This window comes from Aphelocoma coerulescens, chromosome 13 (genome assembly GCF_041296385.1).
Source record: "Aphelocoma coerulescens isolate FSJ_1873_10779 chromosome 13, UR_Acoe_1.0, whole genome shotgun sequence".
Taxonomy (NCBI): Eukaryota; Metazoa; Chordata; class Aves; order Passeriformes; family Corvidae; genus Aphelocoma; species Aphelocoma coerulescens.
Window position 1 is genome coordinate 6,522,127 of NC_091027.1, and position 17,778 is coordinate 6,539,904.

Below are 17,778 nucleotides of genomic sequence, written 5' to 3' on the forward strand. Positions count from 1 at the left end.
CACATGGATTTTCCAATGGATTGGTGTCATGTGATTTAAACTAGTCTGAGACAAGTTCCAGTTGAAGATGTAGTGTGGCCAGAGAACCAATAACCTGCTGTCCTGGGGGCTTGCTGGTGACCCTTAAGGTGCAAGTTTGCACCCAAAAGGGATGTTAATAGACCCTGTCTCTCTCCTCCACTCATTCCTGTGCTCAGTGCCACCACTGTACGTGCAGCCTCACGAGGTGCAGCCAGGCACCTACTGGGACAGTTTGAAGTTAAAAATTTCCACTTTCCATATTCTTTTTGTTTTCCTAAAACCATACAGAAAGCTTTCTGGTAATTTCATCTGCAAAAATACACCAGAGGGGGAGGAAACTCCACCTAAAGGTGAATATTCATTTCCCATGTTGAGAACTACCCCTGTATCTGTTCAAACCTCACTGCAATCTAAAGGGGGAATATTAGCATTTACTGGGGTTTGGGGTGGAAAGGAGCAGGGGAGGCAGAAGCTGACAGGGACAAAGAGGACTGAAGAAGGGTCCATGTCCCTTCACCTTGGTCCAGCCCTGAACAACTCCCCCACAGTCAGGATGCTCTATTTGTACAACAAAAATCCCCCAAAGCTCCTGCACGGTGTCTGGTCTCCCCACGCTGCCATCTCTCCTTGCTGCCTCCCTCTCTTCCCTCTGCCTCCTGCCTTTTCAGGACAGGACCACCTTTTCATCCTCTCCCTGCTGCCTGTGCAGCATGGAGCACCCTGGGGCTTATTGGCGGCAGCCGAGGTTTCTGGGGGCTCCCCCAACACAAACAACAACAACAAACACCTTCAAAGTGCCTCTCGCATGCAGCTGCTCTGAGGGCAGATTCAGGTTTCCCCCACCCCCTTCTCCCCATCCCTCCTTACAACACCCACCTGGCAGATAGCTAAAAACAATCTTTGAGTTTTTCAGGTGTGTTGGAGGGATTTACCTGACATATTCCACCAGCCCACCACCCCAACCCCCCCTTGCAGTTGAGGTCCTGGATTTCATGGCAATGCTAGTTAATCTAACAGTAAAAAGCGCTGCAATTATTTGGCTCTAAGGCTTGGGTCCTTGCCCAGCTCTGACACACGCACACATACACACACACAACTTCACTTCTGCAGCGAGGGAGCGGGCGATGCCTCTCCTCCTCCTCCTCCTCCTCCAGCCCATCACGGAAGGGCTGGCGCTCCTGCGAGCCAGTTCCACCCCTCGCAACTTTCTCCTTCGCTGCTCCCGACCGGTGCCGCCGGAGTTTTAGCCGGCAAAACCCCTTCTTGCAGGAATTTCTCGGAGCCCTCCCCTCTGATCTGCAAGCACCATGGACCCCCGGCAGCCAGCGAGGTGCTGCTGCGGGAGAGGATTTTCAGCGGAGGGAGCAGAGAGGCAGTAAACTTCAGGAGAGGTCTCTCTCCTGTTGCAACAGGTAAGGCACGCTGCTCGCCGGTGTGGGGAGCTGAAATGACTCAGGGAGCAGTCTGTGTAGCATGGATGGAGGAAGGCATGGAGGATGCAGAGATTTACTCGTGAAACTGCTTTTGCATGTGAATAAATTTCACTGGAAGCAGCTTTCTCCTACAGAGGGAGGTTTGGGATGCAGAGCTCTTCGTCCCTTCCTCCCTTCTGGCAGCCCTAGCATGGGGCTTATGGAAAGAGGCAGGAAAAGCTTCATTCGTGTTTGCATCTGCTCTTAGCTGGGAAGCTTCAGCAGGCTGCAGCCAATGCAAGCAGGTGGGCTCCAGGTATCAAAGGCGAAAGCGACGCTGTAGAGCAAGGCAGGTGTGGAGGGACTGAGCAGAGAAGCACTCCAGGTGTCTGAATGGGGCAGGATTTCTGCAGGGAGTGAGCTTGTGCTGAAGTAAATGGATGAGCTGGGGCAGGAGCAGTGATGGCGTCTGGCTGTAGGCTCAGCTACTGGCCATGTACAACCCCACTAACCGGGCTGAGGTGGAACCACTCCAAACTCTGTCCCCACATGCCCTGTTAAGCCACTTCCACTGTCACCTCGAACTGGGCTGTGCCTTGGGGATCCCCGAGTGCAGTCACAGCGCTGGTGTTTCCCAGCCCAGCTTCCCTGTACACTCAGGTAAGAGCTCCTCACCTGCCCTTGTCGCCCTCCACAATGGGCAGCAGAGCCAGGGAACTGAAGCCAGAGCCACCGTTGGTATCTCTGCACCTTTGTTCACTGTCAGGTACCTTGTGACAAGATGAAATCCCACAGCAAGCCCAGTCCCACTTCAGGGCGTGCAGGAACTATTTCCTATGTACGTGTGCGCAGCACTGATAAAAGAGGTGGAAATACAGGGAGGGAGGCCTGGGCACTTGGAGCCAGCGGCGCCCTTCCAAACTGCAGTTATCAGCTAATCAGCCTCCCGGGGAACTGAAGGCGGACTCGGTGGAGCACAGCACTCCAGAGGGGCAAAGATCGGCGGTCACGCGACTGGGGTTGCTTCAGAGAAAACCCTTAAAAAAAAAGCTGTTGCTCCTTTGCGTCTGTGGCTGCGGAGGGCTGAGAGTTTCCAGCATGTGTGGGGATTCAGGCTGTGTGGTGGTATGAGCTGGGCAGGCTCTGCTGGGCAGGTAGGGCTGTGGCCAACTGGCTCCTGCTTAGCCCAGGGTGCCCTGGATCCCGGCAGGAGGACATGGAATGCTCTGTGCCTCCTATTCTGGCACTCAGAGGGCCAAAGAGCAGGCAGGGGATGTGTAGGGAACTTCTGTGGCTCTCTAGGCTGGCAGCTAGAGAGACCTGGGAGGTTATCGGAGCTTCAGGACGGAAAGCAAACAGTCTGTATTGGGCTCCTGAGGAAGGCTGGGCTGTCTTGGTATTCGGGACAGCAAAGTCTCCGGGCTTGGTATTGTGTACCTTTATCATCTCCTAAAATGCAGCACACTTCACCTTACCGGGAATGGTTCAGGGACATCCTCCTGTCTGGTACGGGGTTGGGGTTCCTGTGGGTCTGGGCAGGGGAGAGGTCTCTAACCCAGTCAGGGGGTTCTGTCTCTGCTTCTCCCCATCTGCCTATTGTGCTCCAGCATGCTCTGCAACATTCCCAAAATGAGCCCAACTGCCCTGCCTGTGGAGGGGAGAGCGCAGCAGGACCTGCTCTTCTCCCGAGGCTTTCCCGTAGCTACAGCTTGCACCATGGATGCATTTCAAATCCTAATGTTCTCAAGCCAGTGCATCTCCCAATCCTGCAAACAAACAAGCATCATTCATGTACGAAGGGAGAGTTCAAAGGAGGCACAACACCTGGAATCAGACATCTGTTAGGAACTAATGCATTTTGCATCCTGCTCTCCTGCCAATTGCTCCAAGGCAAGTCCTACAGGATTGTTCCAGCTACCTCCATGCTACAGCAATGGCATTCCCTGCTCCATGCACCTCGCTTTGTTTCTTGCCACGTGTGGAGCATGCAAGTGCAGCTGCACCTCGAGCAGTTAGCAGTGGGGCTTCCTCCTGTACCATGGACAAATATAAGAGTATTAAATACCTCTGAGCCCTTTTAAATTTTTCAAACTGGGTTGGCAGCATGGATGCTGCATTGTCTACTAACAAGCTGATTTGCTGAGCAAGCAATTTTCCCTCTAACCACACTTTTTCCTTGGTAATGAGGCAGGTACTGGTTTATTAGCAAAGAAACTTTCTTTCCTAATTCTTGGAAGTAGGAGCTCCAGGGAGGGGCAGGCTGTCAGGACGGTTTGTAGTTCAGAAATGGACAAGCAACAGGATTGAAACAAACCAAAGGAAATAGTTTCTTTTTCTATACAGAGAGCATAATTAACTTGTGAAATAAATTGCCACAGGATATTGCTGATATCAAAAGTTCTATTTGGCTTCAAGCAAGGTTTTGATCCGTTTGGGATGGATGGCTCCAGTGAAGGGTTTTAAATGCAACAGCCCAAGATCAGCCATGTACGTGCACTGATGCTGAAAAATGGGAGAAAGAGCAGGTTACCTGAGCTTTCCTTCTTATGCTGCTCCACTCAGTAATCAAAACTGCCCATTTTGGGGCAGAGAATAGAGAGGTAGCCAAGCAGGGCTATTTTGATGCTCTTACATTGTGTGACTATTTTTGAGTGGCTGGGTTGTACATTGGATAGATGCTGTGACTCAGGCAGCCTGGGAGGTGCTGGTTATGCCATGAATAGATACTCCATATGGCTCAGGTTGACAGGGACACTCTGTGCCCAGCCTGGTTGTCGCAGGTGCTCCAAGCAGTGTCCCTGTTCCACTGCTGGCTCCACAGAGGTGCTGCAATGGCAGGAGATTTTAGAAGTCTGCTTCCAGCAGAGTCCGGAGCAGGAGGGAGTGACCGGTGCTGGGAGCATAATGAGAGCTGACAAGGACACACTGTGGCAATGAGACCAGCCTGGGCAAACGCGTCTGTCCCGGGGGTGAATCTTTTCTCCGGGGAAACCCTGAGCTCCCCAGGGCACGGGCTGGCCTTGCAGCAGCTTGTGCAGCGCTGTGGACACAGCACAGCAGGTGGGTGGCTGTGGTTAGGTCTGGGAGCTGAAGGTTTTCTATCAGTTTGCAGGTATCCCTTTGCATTCAATAAATGTCTGCTGCAGGGAATTTTTGTGGCACAGCTACTGGCGTCCTGGCCAGCCATCCTTTTACGAGGGAGGGTCATGCCCTGATTGTCTCGTTCATTTTCTGTCCTCTGTGTCCTTACGCTGCCTCCAAACACAGGAAAGGGACGGGAAGGAGCAGCACAAGGCAGACAGATGGCAGTGGAGTGAGAGAGGCTGCAGGCAGAGCAGAAAGCTGCTCTCCGTGCTCACCTTCGGGCAGCAGAAGGGAAAGACCAGCAGGGTGCTGGGCAGGGGAAGGAGAAGATCGTCAGATGAGTGCAGGGACAGGTCTGCGGGAGAATGAGAATTGCGGGGCAGGAGGGAAAAGGTGAGGGAGGAGCACGGTGGGCAGGGCTGTGCTGCAGGGCAGACAGAAGCCTGTCCTGCTGAGCGCTGGGGCTCCTCACCTGCATCCAGCAGGGCACAAGGTCTCTCACACAGCTCTTCGTGCCAAAGTGCTCTTGGGCTCCTTCCCAAAGAATTTTAGCCATTTTAGGATAACATATATGCTCCTCACAGGGAATCACAGAAAGGGCACTGGAGGACTACCAGCACTCAGGGGATGAGGGCAGTGGCCTCATGACCAACACCAGGTGGAGTTAAGGTGAGCATGAGGACTCAGAGGGTCAGAGCCCCTTCAAGACTGGGCAGAGCTGCTGCTCTCACCAGGCCGGTGTTAACTGAGCCCTGTTTGGATTCACAGCTCTGGTGGATCAGATGGAAGTTGTGTTCTGGGACCTCAGCTCTCCCAGCTCTGCAGCACCTAAGTAAACAGCTGTTTTGTGAGCAGCAGAATTCATGAAGCTTGGTTGCCTGCGGCGCTCCCTCTTGTGTGGATTCTCTGATGTCTAATAATTGGGTTGGGCTCACATTAGAGCTTTTTCTTCCAGCTGGGAGTCCTAATTTGGATTTCTCTCCTCTCTCCTGATGCTTTTCACAAGCTTGTGCAAACTCCTTTCAAGTCTTTACCTATCTGGTTAAATTTGGTTGAAGCTGGCCAGTGGATCTGAAAGGTAGCAGGATTGACAGTGTGGTCCCACACACCAGCTTCCCTCAGCAGTCTGCAGACAGGGGAATGGTTATCAATGTAAGATAACTTGCATCCCATGCATGAGGAAAAAAGGCTCAGTATGAGTTTTGGCAGGAGAAAGCAATCAGAGAAGAGCCCAGGATCCCTTGTGGGCTCTCACAGCTAGTTTGCAGTGACTGAGGTATGTGGTCCTTGGTGCTAAAAAACCTCATGGCAGCTGAATCACAGGGTGAGTGCTGCACAGTCCCAGCAGCAGCAGAGTTGGGGCACACTCATGTGAGATCCTGGCACGCTCCACCTGGCTCTTGTGCCAACATGTTTGGGCTGCTGCCGTGTGGGGCACAACCCCAAGGCCCCTCACACCCTGCCGGGTAAGCAGCTCCCACCAAGACCCTTTCCTACCAACACTGCCCCTTCTCCAGCCCCCAGGGCTGTTTCTTGTGCCAGGTACCCCATTTGCATGAGAGCCACCAGTGGGATGTGCTGTTTCCTCCCTGTCTTCTGGCTGTCATAGCTGCTGTCCTTGTCCACCCCTCAACATTTCCCTGGTTATCTGTGCAGGGGCAGCTTTTGGATCATAAGCCGGATTTGCCCCTTGGCTCCCATAACTGGGGAGAGCAGAGAAAAGACATTAGGAATAATGCATAAGAATGTTTCCCTCTTGGCACAAGCAACTCCCCCTCCCTGATGTCACACTTTCCCTGGGATAGGAGCCAGCAGTTGGCACAAGGTTCCCTCATCCCCCAGACCCTACTGAGGGCTCTGGAGCTGTTTGATTAATTCTTGCCCTAGAATGATGTTGCAATGCCATGACAGAGAGAGATCATTGACCCTCACAACTCTGTGGAGAGTTCCAGCCTGTTCTAGTTCTCCTGTGCCAAACAGGTGAGCTTACAGCAATGACACCTCAGCTAGGTGACAAATCTGAGCCAGGCCTGGGTGTTGGTAGCAGTACAAAATCCAGCTCTCCCTGGATTTCTCACAGAGCAGTGGACAGAAATGCACATTACAGGTGGAAAGACGGCAAGAGAAAACCTTTGCCTTCATGTACCAACTGATGCTCTTGGACAGAGGATGGCTTGGAGGCAAAGACACACAGCACCTGCTTGCTCCAGGGCAGTAGGAGCTGCATCAGGGCACAGCCGAAGCCCCGAGGATGGAGGAATGGGTGAGATGTCCAAGGGGGAAGGGGGTGAGTGGCTGGCTGGAGGAAGCCACAGTAAGATGTCATGGAGCAAGGTGCCTTTAGAGCCAGTCTGGGTCTGAGCATGCAGCCTGTGAAATCTGGCAGTGACAAAGGTGGCAAAAGCATCCTGCTTGTAATGGAGGGAAGGAGGAGTTGGACATCAGAGTAACTAAATGCTTCCCAGATACCCTTCCCATGTGGAAGGCCGTCCTGCCATTTCTTCTCCTGCTCAACTCATCCTTGTCTTGCACCACTCAAGGGACAGCATCTCACCCTGTTCCCACTGTCAGCCCTGAAGGGTGGTTGTGGCAGGACCCCTGGCAGGTCCCCTGGCCGTGGCAGACCAGGCCTGGGGAAGGCAGGGCTGCCTCAGAATGAAGCATTTTTACCAAACCCTGCAGCAATACACAGAAAAAAGGCTATCTCTGCCATATCTCCCAGCCTGGGCCCAGATTGCCCCACAGAACTCAATGTCTCACAGGCTTGCCCCAAACTCCTTCAAGGGAGTCTCTCTTCCACCAACACTCCATAGAGGCTGCCTATCCAAGCTCCCTGGGGTACCCAAACTCCCCAGGGTTAAAGCACCTGCCTGGTTTGGCTGGGGGATGATGGAAGCAACATCTCTGTAGTGCTTTAGGACTGTGCCTGCCCTGCTCAGGGACACGTGTGTGACCCCCTGCCATGCTGAGCAGGCCAGGGAAAGAGTCACTGCTCTGCATGCCAGCATGAGACTCATGAATCCCACAGCTTTCCGTGGCTCTGCAGCTGAGGAGCCCTCGGTACAGCCCACCCCAGCAGTGCACAGCTGCTTTACCCCCAGGAGCGGAGCTGAACCGTGACAGGGTTATGGCACAGGTCTGGCACTGCCACTCACTGCCGTGACAGGATTTCATGGGACTCTCCAAGCAAGGGCAGCCCTTGGCTGTAAAAGGCACGTGCACCGGGTTCTACCTGTGCAGCCACCTCGCTCCAGGCTGTCCAGCAACCTGGAAACAATTTCCAAAACTCTGTCCAAGCCGTTCAGGGATTGGAAAGTCGAGATGGGGAAGGAACAGCCCAACCGTGCCTGGATGGAATCTGCAAGTCCAGCAGAAAGCTGCACCCACACTAACACAGCCCCCAAGCAGGCTGGTGCAAGCAGTTCTGCACACATCAGCCCTAAGAAACCATCCACAGGCGCTGGAAATCCCCGAGATACATTGAAGAAGGAAACACCGTAACTTCAGGGGCTTTTTCATTAGTTTTCTGGCTTTGTGTAGTACCTCCAGGATGTGTTTCTTCTGCTTCGCTGGAAAACCAAGCAGAGGCTGCACAGCCAAATGCAGGAGCAGGATCTCCAAGGATGGGATGGTTTTGTTTGTTCTTTTTCGAAGTCCAAGAAAAAACAATTTGAAAAATGCCCATCTCCACAGAGAATTCAAACCCCACGGGGCCGTGAGCAACCATCAGAGAGCTCCCCAAATGGAAAAGCATCCAATTCCCACCAAAATCACTGTGGCAGAGGAGAGGGCAAACATTAACCCAGCAGCATAATCCCCCTGGCAGGGTGTACAGGGGCTATTTCAGCATTGGGAAGCAAAACATCTCACACATGGCTCAACACAGCGTCCGTTTAACTCTGTGCCTTTGCAACACTGAAAGCCCAGGGACTGCTTTCTAGTTGATGCTATGTGGCTGGCAGCTGTAAGGATATTGCCCCATCTGTAGCTGAGCCCCTTCTGCTCTGCCAAGCCAGCAGAAGACTGTGTCCCATCTCCTATTGCCTTTCCCAAAACCTTGCACCCACCATCTTATGGGATTTACTCCCTTTGCTTTCTGTCTCTATTTCACAATGACCGCTGAATTCTTCGTTAAACTGATTACTTGAACAGCCAATCTCATCTCCCGTCTTTCCCTGAACTCACTCTTCTTGCAGCCTCTGACAAAGAAGCTGATGTGTTTGGAGGTGATTTGGCTTGTCCCTATCCTGGGGAAGAGGCTGTTTCTTGTAGTGAAGAAAAAACTGAGAGAAAATGGAGGGAGGTGAGGGAACAAAGCAAGAGAGGAAGATAAGTTGGTATACACGCTGGCAAAAGAGTAATAGGGGAACAGTTGTCCTTATTTTCCAATGAAAATGATGATTTTTCTTTAATCTTCTGATCTCAAAACCTTGGGCCAAACCTCCACCACAGCTCATGACGGGAATGCTGCTCTGGGTGCACTCAGCTCTTGCTTTGTTTTGTGTTTTGGGTTTTTATTGCTTTTAAATGCTCCTCTTGAAGGGAATCAAAAGGAGGGGCTGGGGCCACACCTGCTTCCTGGCAGGCTGCAGCACTTTTCCATGATACAGCCAACAAACATAGCAGCCCACATGGTGCAGGAGACCCCTGGGAGGGCCCCCAGAGGACCCCCTGGCCATGCCCCAGCCACTCACCCCAGCTGGCCAGAATAGCCTTGTCCTGCCCCAATCCCCCTAAATCGCCCATCTCCGCGGCCTCCCCACGCACACACTTTGAGTCTCAGCACTGTGTTTGTTCCCTCCTTTTAAGCCAACAGATTTGGGCATGTCTTTGACAGAGGTTCACAATTTGGATGTTAAATTTAGACGCGCGCTTAGGCTCTGATTAGAGATACACCGACTGTTTACTCGCTTTGCGGGGAGTTTGCATCTACAGGGCTGAGGGCGAAGCCCCCCGAGGCTCTCTGATCCTTGCCTGGTGATTAGGAAAGGAGACTGAATCACCACATAATGATGCCCTGGTATTTCCCTCAGTCGGGAGCGTGCCCTACCTTCCCCACTCCATCCCACCCATGGGCTTCCTCCAGCACTTCTACCTCCCCATGTGCAACCAGCTCCAGAAGGCCATGGAAGGGGGAGAAGTGGAGCACTCTGAGGAGTAGAAATAAATGATCCCATGGAATGGCATTCCAGAGGTAGGTGAGGGTGTTCAAGTGTTAGGTGCTTGCAGCTGATCTGGCAGCCCTGAAGTGGGCATGCCTTGCTACAGGTCCCATGGATCACGCACTCATTACTGTCAGCACAAGAACATGGGGTAGCACAGCTCAGAAAAGCAGGAAGAATGGTTCTCTTCATCTGCATGAAAAATCTGTTTGATTTCACCCAGTTTCAACTTGGAGATCCTTGAATTCCATGGCAAGGACCCCTGAGCTTGGCAGTGCTGCCCCTCCCTGGTAGCCATCTACATTTGGGAATAAGGGCCAATAAATTGATTTTTTTGCTGGTTTCATGCTATGCACAGCTTTCAACCCACAGAACAAAAGTCATAGAAACCCACCTCATTTCTGCTGGTTTATTGCTGTCACCTTCCAGTGTCAGTCCCAACAGGATTTTCCCTGGAGCTGAGCCAAGGGAGCAGTCACCCAGATTACCCCTCTGTTCAGAGCACTGTCCCCCGTTTTTCTGTTAAGTTTCACCACAGCCTTTGATAATGTCCCAGTCCCACTTCTGGGTAGTTGTGCATTGTGAGTGGGGCATAAATGATTCCAGAAGCAGGAGGCAGAGCAGGGACAGCACAGTCATCTCCTGTTGAGAGTCATCTCCTGGGAGATCTGTTACACTTCAAATTGCACTAAAACCATGCTGGGGAAAGAGAAACAAGACCTTAGAGCATGATTGCTTCCCAGTGCAGCCTACTAAAGGAGAAACTCCAGGCTGCAGGTTGTAGGTGATTGTTTCCAGGCCCAGGGTGGGAAGTTGCTGTCAGGGAACGCAACAGAGACTCTCTGTGATACTGTTCAAGCTTTGAGCATGCTCCTGACACAAAGAGAAACTTTTAGACTTGAAAAGTTGATGGTGATGCCTCCTAGACAATTCTCCCTAAGTTTTGATGGTGTTTTTCAAAGTTTCAGATCATTTCCAGAGGAAATGAGGCTTCTGCCTCATGCCCCAGATGCATAGTCACTCTCCATCCCTCATAATAATAGCTGAAGCCATTGATTGCTTTCAGTCCAGCTTGTAATTGAGAGCAAAGCTCTAAGAAATATTGAGGTCACAACAGGTTTTGCAAAATAATTATCTGGACAGAGGAGTAAAACCCTGCTAATACAGAGGCAAAAACCAGCAATGTAAGTGAAGCCCTTCTTAGATGTCAGGAAATACACAGGGAAGAGTGAGGTTAAGTACATTCCAGGAGAGATTCAGACGAAAGCTTGCATCTTGTTAAGTGCCAGAAAACCCACTCCTTGCTCAAGGTTATCCTCCCATTTTGAATTGCTGGTGCCCAGGAAGGCATGTGCTCTGGCTCCTGCTTTTCTTGTGGTTGTGGAGTTCATAACGTCTCTGCTTTGTGGGTTCTCTGATGTCTTACGCGAGATGAGTTCACATTGCCGTTTCAGTACAATTCAATTAAAAAGTCAATTAGCCCAGATACAAAGCGATGGCCTTCATTAAGTCTGCTGTTCGTGGAACAGCTCTGGTTTTGTTGCGGGCTTGTTCTGCTGCCTTGCTCCGCTCTGGATTGTGTGGATCACCCCGCTCCCAGTGCTCGCAGACACGCGCGCGCAGCCTGCGAACGTCTTCTCTCCAAGTTCAGCAGTTGAAAAAGTTGGAAGGGAGTAGCTCTAGGCAAGTCCCTACATGCTGCACAGCTCTGAAGCACTGTTAAGTAACAAGCAACAAGCAGAGCTTTTAAGAACATGGTTTTCGACTTCTCAGAATGAGCCACATGCCTTTCTGGGTCGCCCATCCCTGCCCTCCAAGATTCTCTTTAATTTTCAGTGCGTTTGCGACTATGTTGTGTTTCCTAGAAGTGGAATGATGGCATGAAAAAAGTCTGAATTTTGTCACAACTGAATTTTGTTGATTTCTCTTCAACTTCTGGTAGTTTGGCTTTAGCTTCAGACCATTTGTTTCAAAAAGGAAAGACCACAGAGGTATTTTTGGATGGTTGGCATCTTATTTAGCAAGGAGAAAAGGATTTGAAGCAAATATGAAACTTACAGCTTTGTATTTATCAGTAATTAGATACCTCAGTGAGAGAATGTGACACATACTGTTAGTTGGGCTCTAACAATTTGTTCCTAACATTCAGCTTGAGTTACAAATTGAACTAGTTCTGGCTCTTAAAGAGATGAGTCTTGAAAAAGTGTCTGGAAAAACAAGTCTTCCCTGTTTAAATTAGGAATGTGCCAAATGACTGGCAGGTACTTGATATATAATTTAAATTTAAAACAGGAAGAAACAGTTCTAGATAAAGATCTCTTAGGATATCTAGGGGAAATATATGCACCTATATTTAGCTTATACCTGGTTTCAACCCCTAACTGCACACACAGCGGCACGCACTTAGCTTTTGAAAAGAATGGGCCTTGATCCTTTAACAAGCTCTGCAAAGCTCCCTAATAAAGTTACATCCCTGTTAATCACATGTGTGCTCCCCAGTTCCTTTTTGATACACCTTGTGCACAAAGATAAACCGTGGAGCCGCAGATGCTCGGGAGTTGTTAGAGAAGGAAGCTGATGGCGGGTGGTCATGGATGGCAGATCCTCCTCAGGAATCCTGACCCTGGGGCTTTGCCATGAGAAGGCAGGAACCAGAGACATTACTCAAGGGCTGAGGGTGACATGGGCAAAGTGTCTTGCTGGAAACCTTCAGTGAACACAGAGGAGGCAACAGGGTCAGGCCTTTGAGGTAACTGAGACACAGCTTGACTAGAAACTGAGTGAAAGCTGTTGGAAAGGCCACACCGTGGAGGTGCACATTCAGAAGGAATTTATACGACATGGCATCACTGTTGGGGAAGGACAACACATCCTGTAGCACAGGGAGAGAAAAGGGAAGGCAAGCCACAGAGAGGCACATAAAGCAGTTTGTATATTGACTCTCAAAAATACTTTGCAAAAACTTGTGTGGAGAGAGAAGTTAAGATGGAGAAGGGAGGCTGGAGAAACAAAACAAGAGGGAGTTTGGATTGGGGGTGGAGGGTTTAGATATGGTGTTTGACTTGGGAGAAGGCAGAGCGAAGGGGGGGCAAGATTTTTCACAGAATGGCAAGTCAGCCTGATCAGAGCATCTTGCATGACTTTGCACATTTTGCCCTCTATAAGGGCAGAAACCGAAGCAGAGAAAGTGAACAAATCTGAGCCAGCATAGGGATGTGGGAGGACACTGAGATGGAAGGAAGAAGAGCTGAGCTAACAACTGCATCAATAAAGGTCAGGGTAGAAAGAGCAGGGAGGTGAGGCTGAGCCTATGCAGACTTTCTTCTGTAACACACTGACCTTGATGAGAATTACCAATGTTCTTCCTTTGACACCTGCAGGGCTCAAGGAGACACCGCACCATGGAAATCTCCATCAGGAAGCACTTGCTGAGTGTTGCTGTTTTCCTGATGCATTGTGTGGTCCACAAGGCAAGCTGTGAGAAGGGCAACACTTCCCCTCTGCACTTCACCCACTTTTTCTACAATGCCACCATCTATGAAAATTCAGCCCCCAAGACCTACGTGGAGAGCTACGTCAAAATGGGTATCTACAAGAAAGACCCTGAGTGGGACATCAGGTACAGAATAGCCTCTGGGGACAACACTGGTCTGTTTAAAACAGAGGAGCATGTGATTGGGGATTTCTGCTTCTTGAGAATAAGAACCAGGAGCAGCAACACAGCACTTTTAAACCGTGAGGTCAAAGACAGTTACATGTTAATAATCAAGGCCACAGAGAGCACCTTTGCCTATGAAGCCTGGGCCAAAGTCTTGATCCATATTCTGGACAGAAATGACTTGAAACCTCTCTTTTCACCCCCCTCCTACAAAGTGTGCATCAGAGAAGACACTCCTCTGAAAACAGTGGTCAGCATGCTCAGTGCCACTGACGCTGACGCGGGCCAGAACGCGGAGTTCTACTATGCCCTCAACACCAGGTCCAACCTATTCACCGTGCACCCCACCACGGGGGCAGTTATGGTCACAGGCAGGCTGAACAGCACCCATCGAGGCAGGCATAACCTGCAGGTTTTGGCTGTGGACAGAATGAGAAAGATCACAGAGGGGAATGGCTTTGGGAACTTGGCTAGTCTCACAATCCAAGTGGAGCCATCTGCCAGGAAACCCCCCTCTATCTCCTCGGTGAAGGTGACATCACCTGACTCAGACGAAGACTTTATCTATGCAACTCTCTCTGTAGAAAGTGGTGACTCAGAAGCAGGGATTGATTCAGTTGAGTTTGTGGATGGAGATCCGGGAAGACATTTCAAAGCCATCAAATCCTACTGTGGGAGCACTGAGTTCATGATTGTGTCAAACAAAGAGATAAACTGGTTACTTTACCCATTTGGTTTCAACCTCAGCGTGCAAGCCAAGGACAAGAGCAAGCCACCACTGTTCTCTCCTGTCAGAGCTGTTCACATACCTCCCTCCAAGTATGTTTCTGCCAGGTTTGAGAAAGAAGTGTACCGGGTCCAGCTCAGTGAATTTTCCCCAGCTGGAAGCCAAGTTGTTATGGTGAAGATCACACCAGTTTTCCCAAATCTTAAATATATTTTGAAACCTACTTCTGACAGCGCAAGCTTTAAGATCAATCCTCGCACTGGACTGATAACTACAGTTAGAGCAATGGACTTCCATGAGCAGTCTAGTTTTGAGCTTGAAGTTACAACCAGTAACAGTCACACATCCACAACTGTTATCGTTGACATCACTGACTGCAACAATCACGCTCCAAGTTTTACTCAGTCTTCGTACCATGGGGCTTTTGATGAAAATGTTCCTCCTGGTACCAGTGTCTTAACAGTAAGGGCTACAGATGAAGATAAAGGAGACAATGGCTTTGTCACCTACAGCATAGCCAACCAGAAATCAGTTCCCTTTGTCATTGACCCCTATTCTGGCGTCATTTCCACCTCCAAGTCGATGGACTATGAGCTGATGCAGAGATGGTACCACCTGCGAGTGTGGGCATCAGATTGGGGCTCACCCTTCCGCCACGAGACAGAGGTGTACGTCTCCCTCACGCTGAGCAATGTCAATGACAACGCTCCTGTGTTTGAGAAGGCAAGCTGCAGTGGCACCATCCCACGGGACTTTCCAGTTGGGAGCCCTGTGGCCACAGTCTCTGCAATCGACAGTGATGAGCTTCAGCATATCAAATACGAAATCAAGTCTGGCAACGAGTTAGAGCATTTTGAACTGAATCCCATCTCTGGAGTAATATCCCTTAGAATATCTCTGCGAGATCTTCCTTCTGAACAGCCGCTTTTCTACTCTTTGAAAATAACTGCGACAGATGGAGCGAACTACGCTTTGCCAACATCTGTAAACATCACTGTGGTCAGCCAAGGTCTCCCCGTCAAAATGCAGTGTGAGGAAACAGGAGTCTTGAAGCAACTGACAGAAACCATCATACACTCCATCGAGTCTCAGTCTCAAGGGCATGGGCAGGATGATGAAATGTCTCTGAACTTGCACCTTATAAACCATAATGCTCCTAAGTTCGATGACAGCTTTCCACGATCTATTGATATCATAGAGACTGTCCCGATCAACTCAACTATTGCTGACCTTTCAGCTATTGATCCTGACACTGGTTTTAATGGAAAATTGGTCTATGTGATCTCAGATGGAAATGATGACAGCTGCTTTACCATTGACCTGGAATTGGGTCTCCTTCAAGTCCTTTCTCCTTTAGATCATGAACAAACCAGCTTCTACATTCTTAACATTACTGTGTACGACCTTGGCACACCACAAAAATCATCTTGGAAACTATTGGCTGTCAATGTGTTGGATACCAATGATAATACTCCTAAATTCCCTCAAGGTGCCTATTGGGTGGCAATACCAGAACATGTAGCAGCAGGGACAACAATAGCTCAACTGAAAGCAGAAGATGCTGATACAGATGACAATGGGAGAGTAAAATACTCTCTCCTAACCCCCACCGACAAGTTTGCCATTAACAGTGTCACTGGAGAAGTGACGGTTACAGGTGCTCTAGACAGAGAACTGTGGCCTTGTTATGTGCTGAAAATAGAAGCTAGGGACCAGCCCAAAACAGGCTTCCAGCTGTTCTCCGTTACAGACCTCATTGTGACTCTGGAGGATGTAAACGACAACACCCCACAGTGCCTCCCAGCCCTCAACAGTGTGAAGGTCCCCGAAGACCTGCCCGTGGGGACCATTCTCCTGTTTCTGGAGGCTTTTGACCCTGACGCTGGCTCTGGGGGGGAGGTGAGGTACAGCCTCATTAACAATGAGGAGATGATGTTCCATGTGGATAAGCTGACCGGGGCGCTCCGTTTGGAGAAGGAGCTGGACTATGAGAAGAGGGACTCTTACAATCTAACAGTGCAGGTCAGTGACGGTGGGAAACCCTTCTCTCGCTCTTCCCTCTGCCACCTGGAAGTGAACGTCACTGATGTCAACGAGAACTTGCACCCACCACGCTTTGCCTCCTTTGTCTTCAAAGGCTGGGTGCAGGAGAACAGCCCTAAGGGCACGTCGGTGATGATGGTCACGGCAAAGGACATCGACAGGGGCAAAGATGGAGAGGTTCAGTATTTCCTCCGAGAAGGCACTGGCCTGTCCATCTTCCGCATCGAAAAGGACACAGGTAAGGATATCTTAATTTAATAGTTTACCTTGAAGGCTTAAACTACTTGCTGTGTTTGGCCTGACTGTTTACAATGTTGTATGCATTCAAGCCTTTCTTGCTTGTGCAGGGTTATACTAAGTCTATCCCTGTATCTGGGTAGGAACAAGCGGGGGTTTTTCTCCTTAAAATAATGGCAAATCAATGTCTGTCCTCCCCCAAAATACTGAGGTCTTCTCTTTCACTTGTGTAACAAAAATGACCCTCAGCACAAGCAAGCCCTCAGCTTCCACACAGTCTCACAGCCAGACACGGTGGGTGCTAGAATTCGTGTCTGCAGCAAAGAGCAGGAAGCAGACTTGAGACACAGACTGCTCTGGCATCAAGGACTGGTTTCCTTAAATCCCTCACAAACACCCTCTGTCCTTCTCCTAGGCACCATACGGACCATAGGATCACTCGACCGAGAGGGAACGTCTCACTACTGGCTGACTGTGCTAGCCCTTGACCAGGGAACAGTTCCTCTGTCTTCTGTGACTGAAATTTATATTGAAGTTACTGATACCAATGACAACCCACCTCAGATGTCCAGACCTGTCTTCTATGCCTCTGTGATGGAGAATTCCCCACCAAATACATCTGTCCTTCAGCTTGATGCCTTCGATCCAGACTCTAGCTCAGAGGGAAGACTGACTTTTCACATCCTAACTGGAAATCCTCAAGGACTCTTCACCATTAACCTCATTACAGGTAAGACTGACCCAGCTCAGCATCTGTTTTTGAGGCTTCCAAGTACCCAGAGGATGTTACATATTCAATGTAAACAGCCCACACAGGTGCCTTTGTCACACCTTCCTCCTGCAGCAAAAGTCCCAGTCTCCAAATACACTCTGTGGGGAGCCTGAGGATTGAAACCCTCAACCTCAGGGCTGCAATTTGCATCCAGATGGCTCTTAGAATGACACAAATGTGCTACTTTCAAAGCCCTAAACAGCACCAAGCAGTTGTTTTTAATTTTCCCCCTTATAAACAACTGCCCTGTTGCACAGCCTGAGCCAGGCAACACCCTTCTGGAGGTGACTGTTCCTGAGACAGACCCAGGCAGGATTAACGAAAATGAATTCCCCTGCACTTAAAGGCTCCACCCATTCTCCAGCACTATTAATGTAGTAAGTGTAGTAAGCCTCCTCTGCCATCTTCCTAGACTATATCTTTCATCTGAGGATTATTTACCAGATCTTCCAGAGCCATCAAAAACCCGCTGATATTTTGTGTAAACAGCTTCCTCAAACTATCCCAGCAGAGCTGACATTGGGCCAGTCTGGCAAGGAAAGCTGTGCCGAGCCCTTCACACCATCAGCTTCTGGGAGAAGAAGGAAGGGAGGGCACAGAGCCTGACTATGGGAGAGGATTATTGCATGACTTTGATCTCCTGCAGATGATAAAAGCAGTTC

General features: G+C 50.0%; 1 protein-coding gene across 1 annotated transcript in view; it reads left to right on the forward strand.

Annotated features, from left to right (window-relative positions):
• The first annotated feature begins 1,231 nt into the window (after positions 1 to 1,231).
• Positions 1,232 to 17,778, forward strand: part of FAT2 (FAT atypical cadherin 2) — a 56,470-nt gene continuing 39,923 nt past the window's right edge. Inside the window, exons 1-3 of the mRNA XM_069028649.1 lie at positions 1,232 to 1,433; positions 13,060 to 16,345; positions 16,760 to 17,074. Of these exons, the coding sequence (XP_068884750.1) occupies positions 13,081 to 16,345; positions 16,760 to 17,074 (3,580 nt within the window). The 5' untranslated portion in view covers positions 1,232 to 1,433; positions 13,060 to 13,080. The remainder of the gene's footprint in view (positions 1,434 to 13,059; positions 16,346 to 16,759; positions 17,075 to 17,778) is intronic.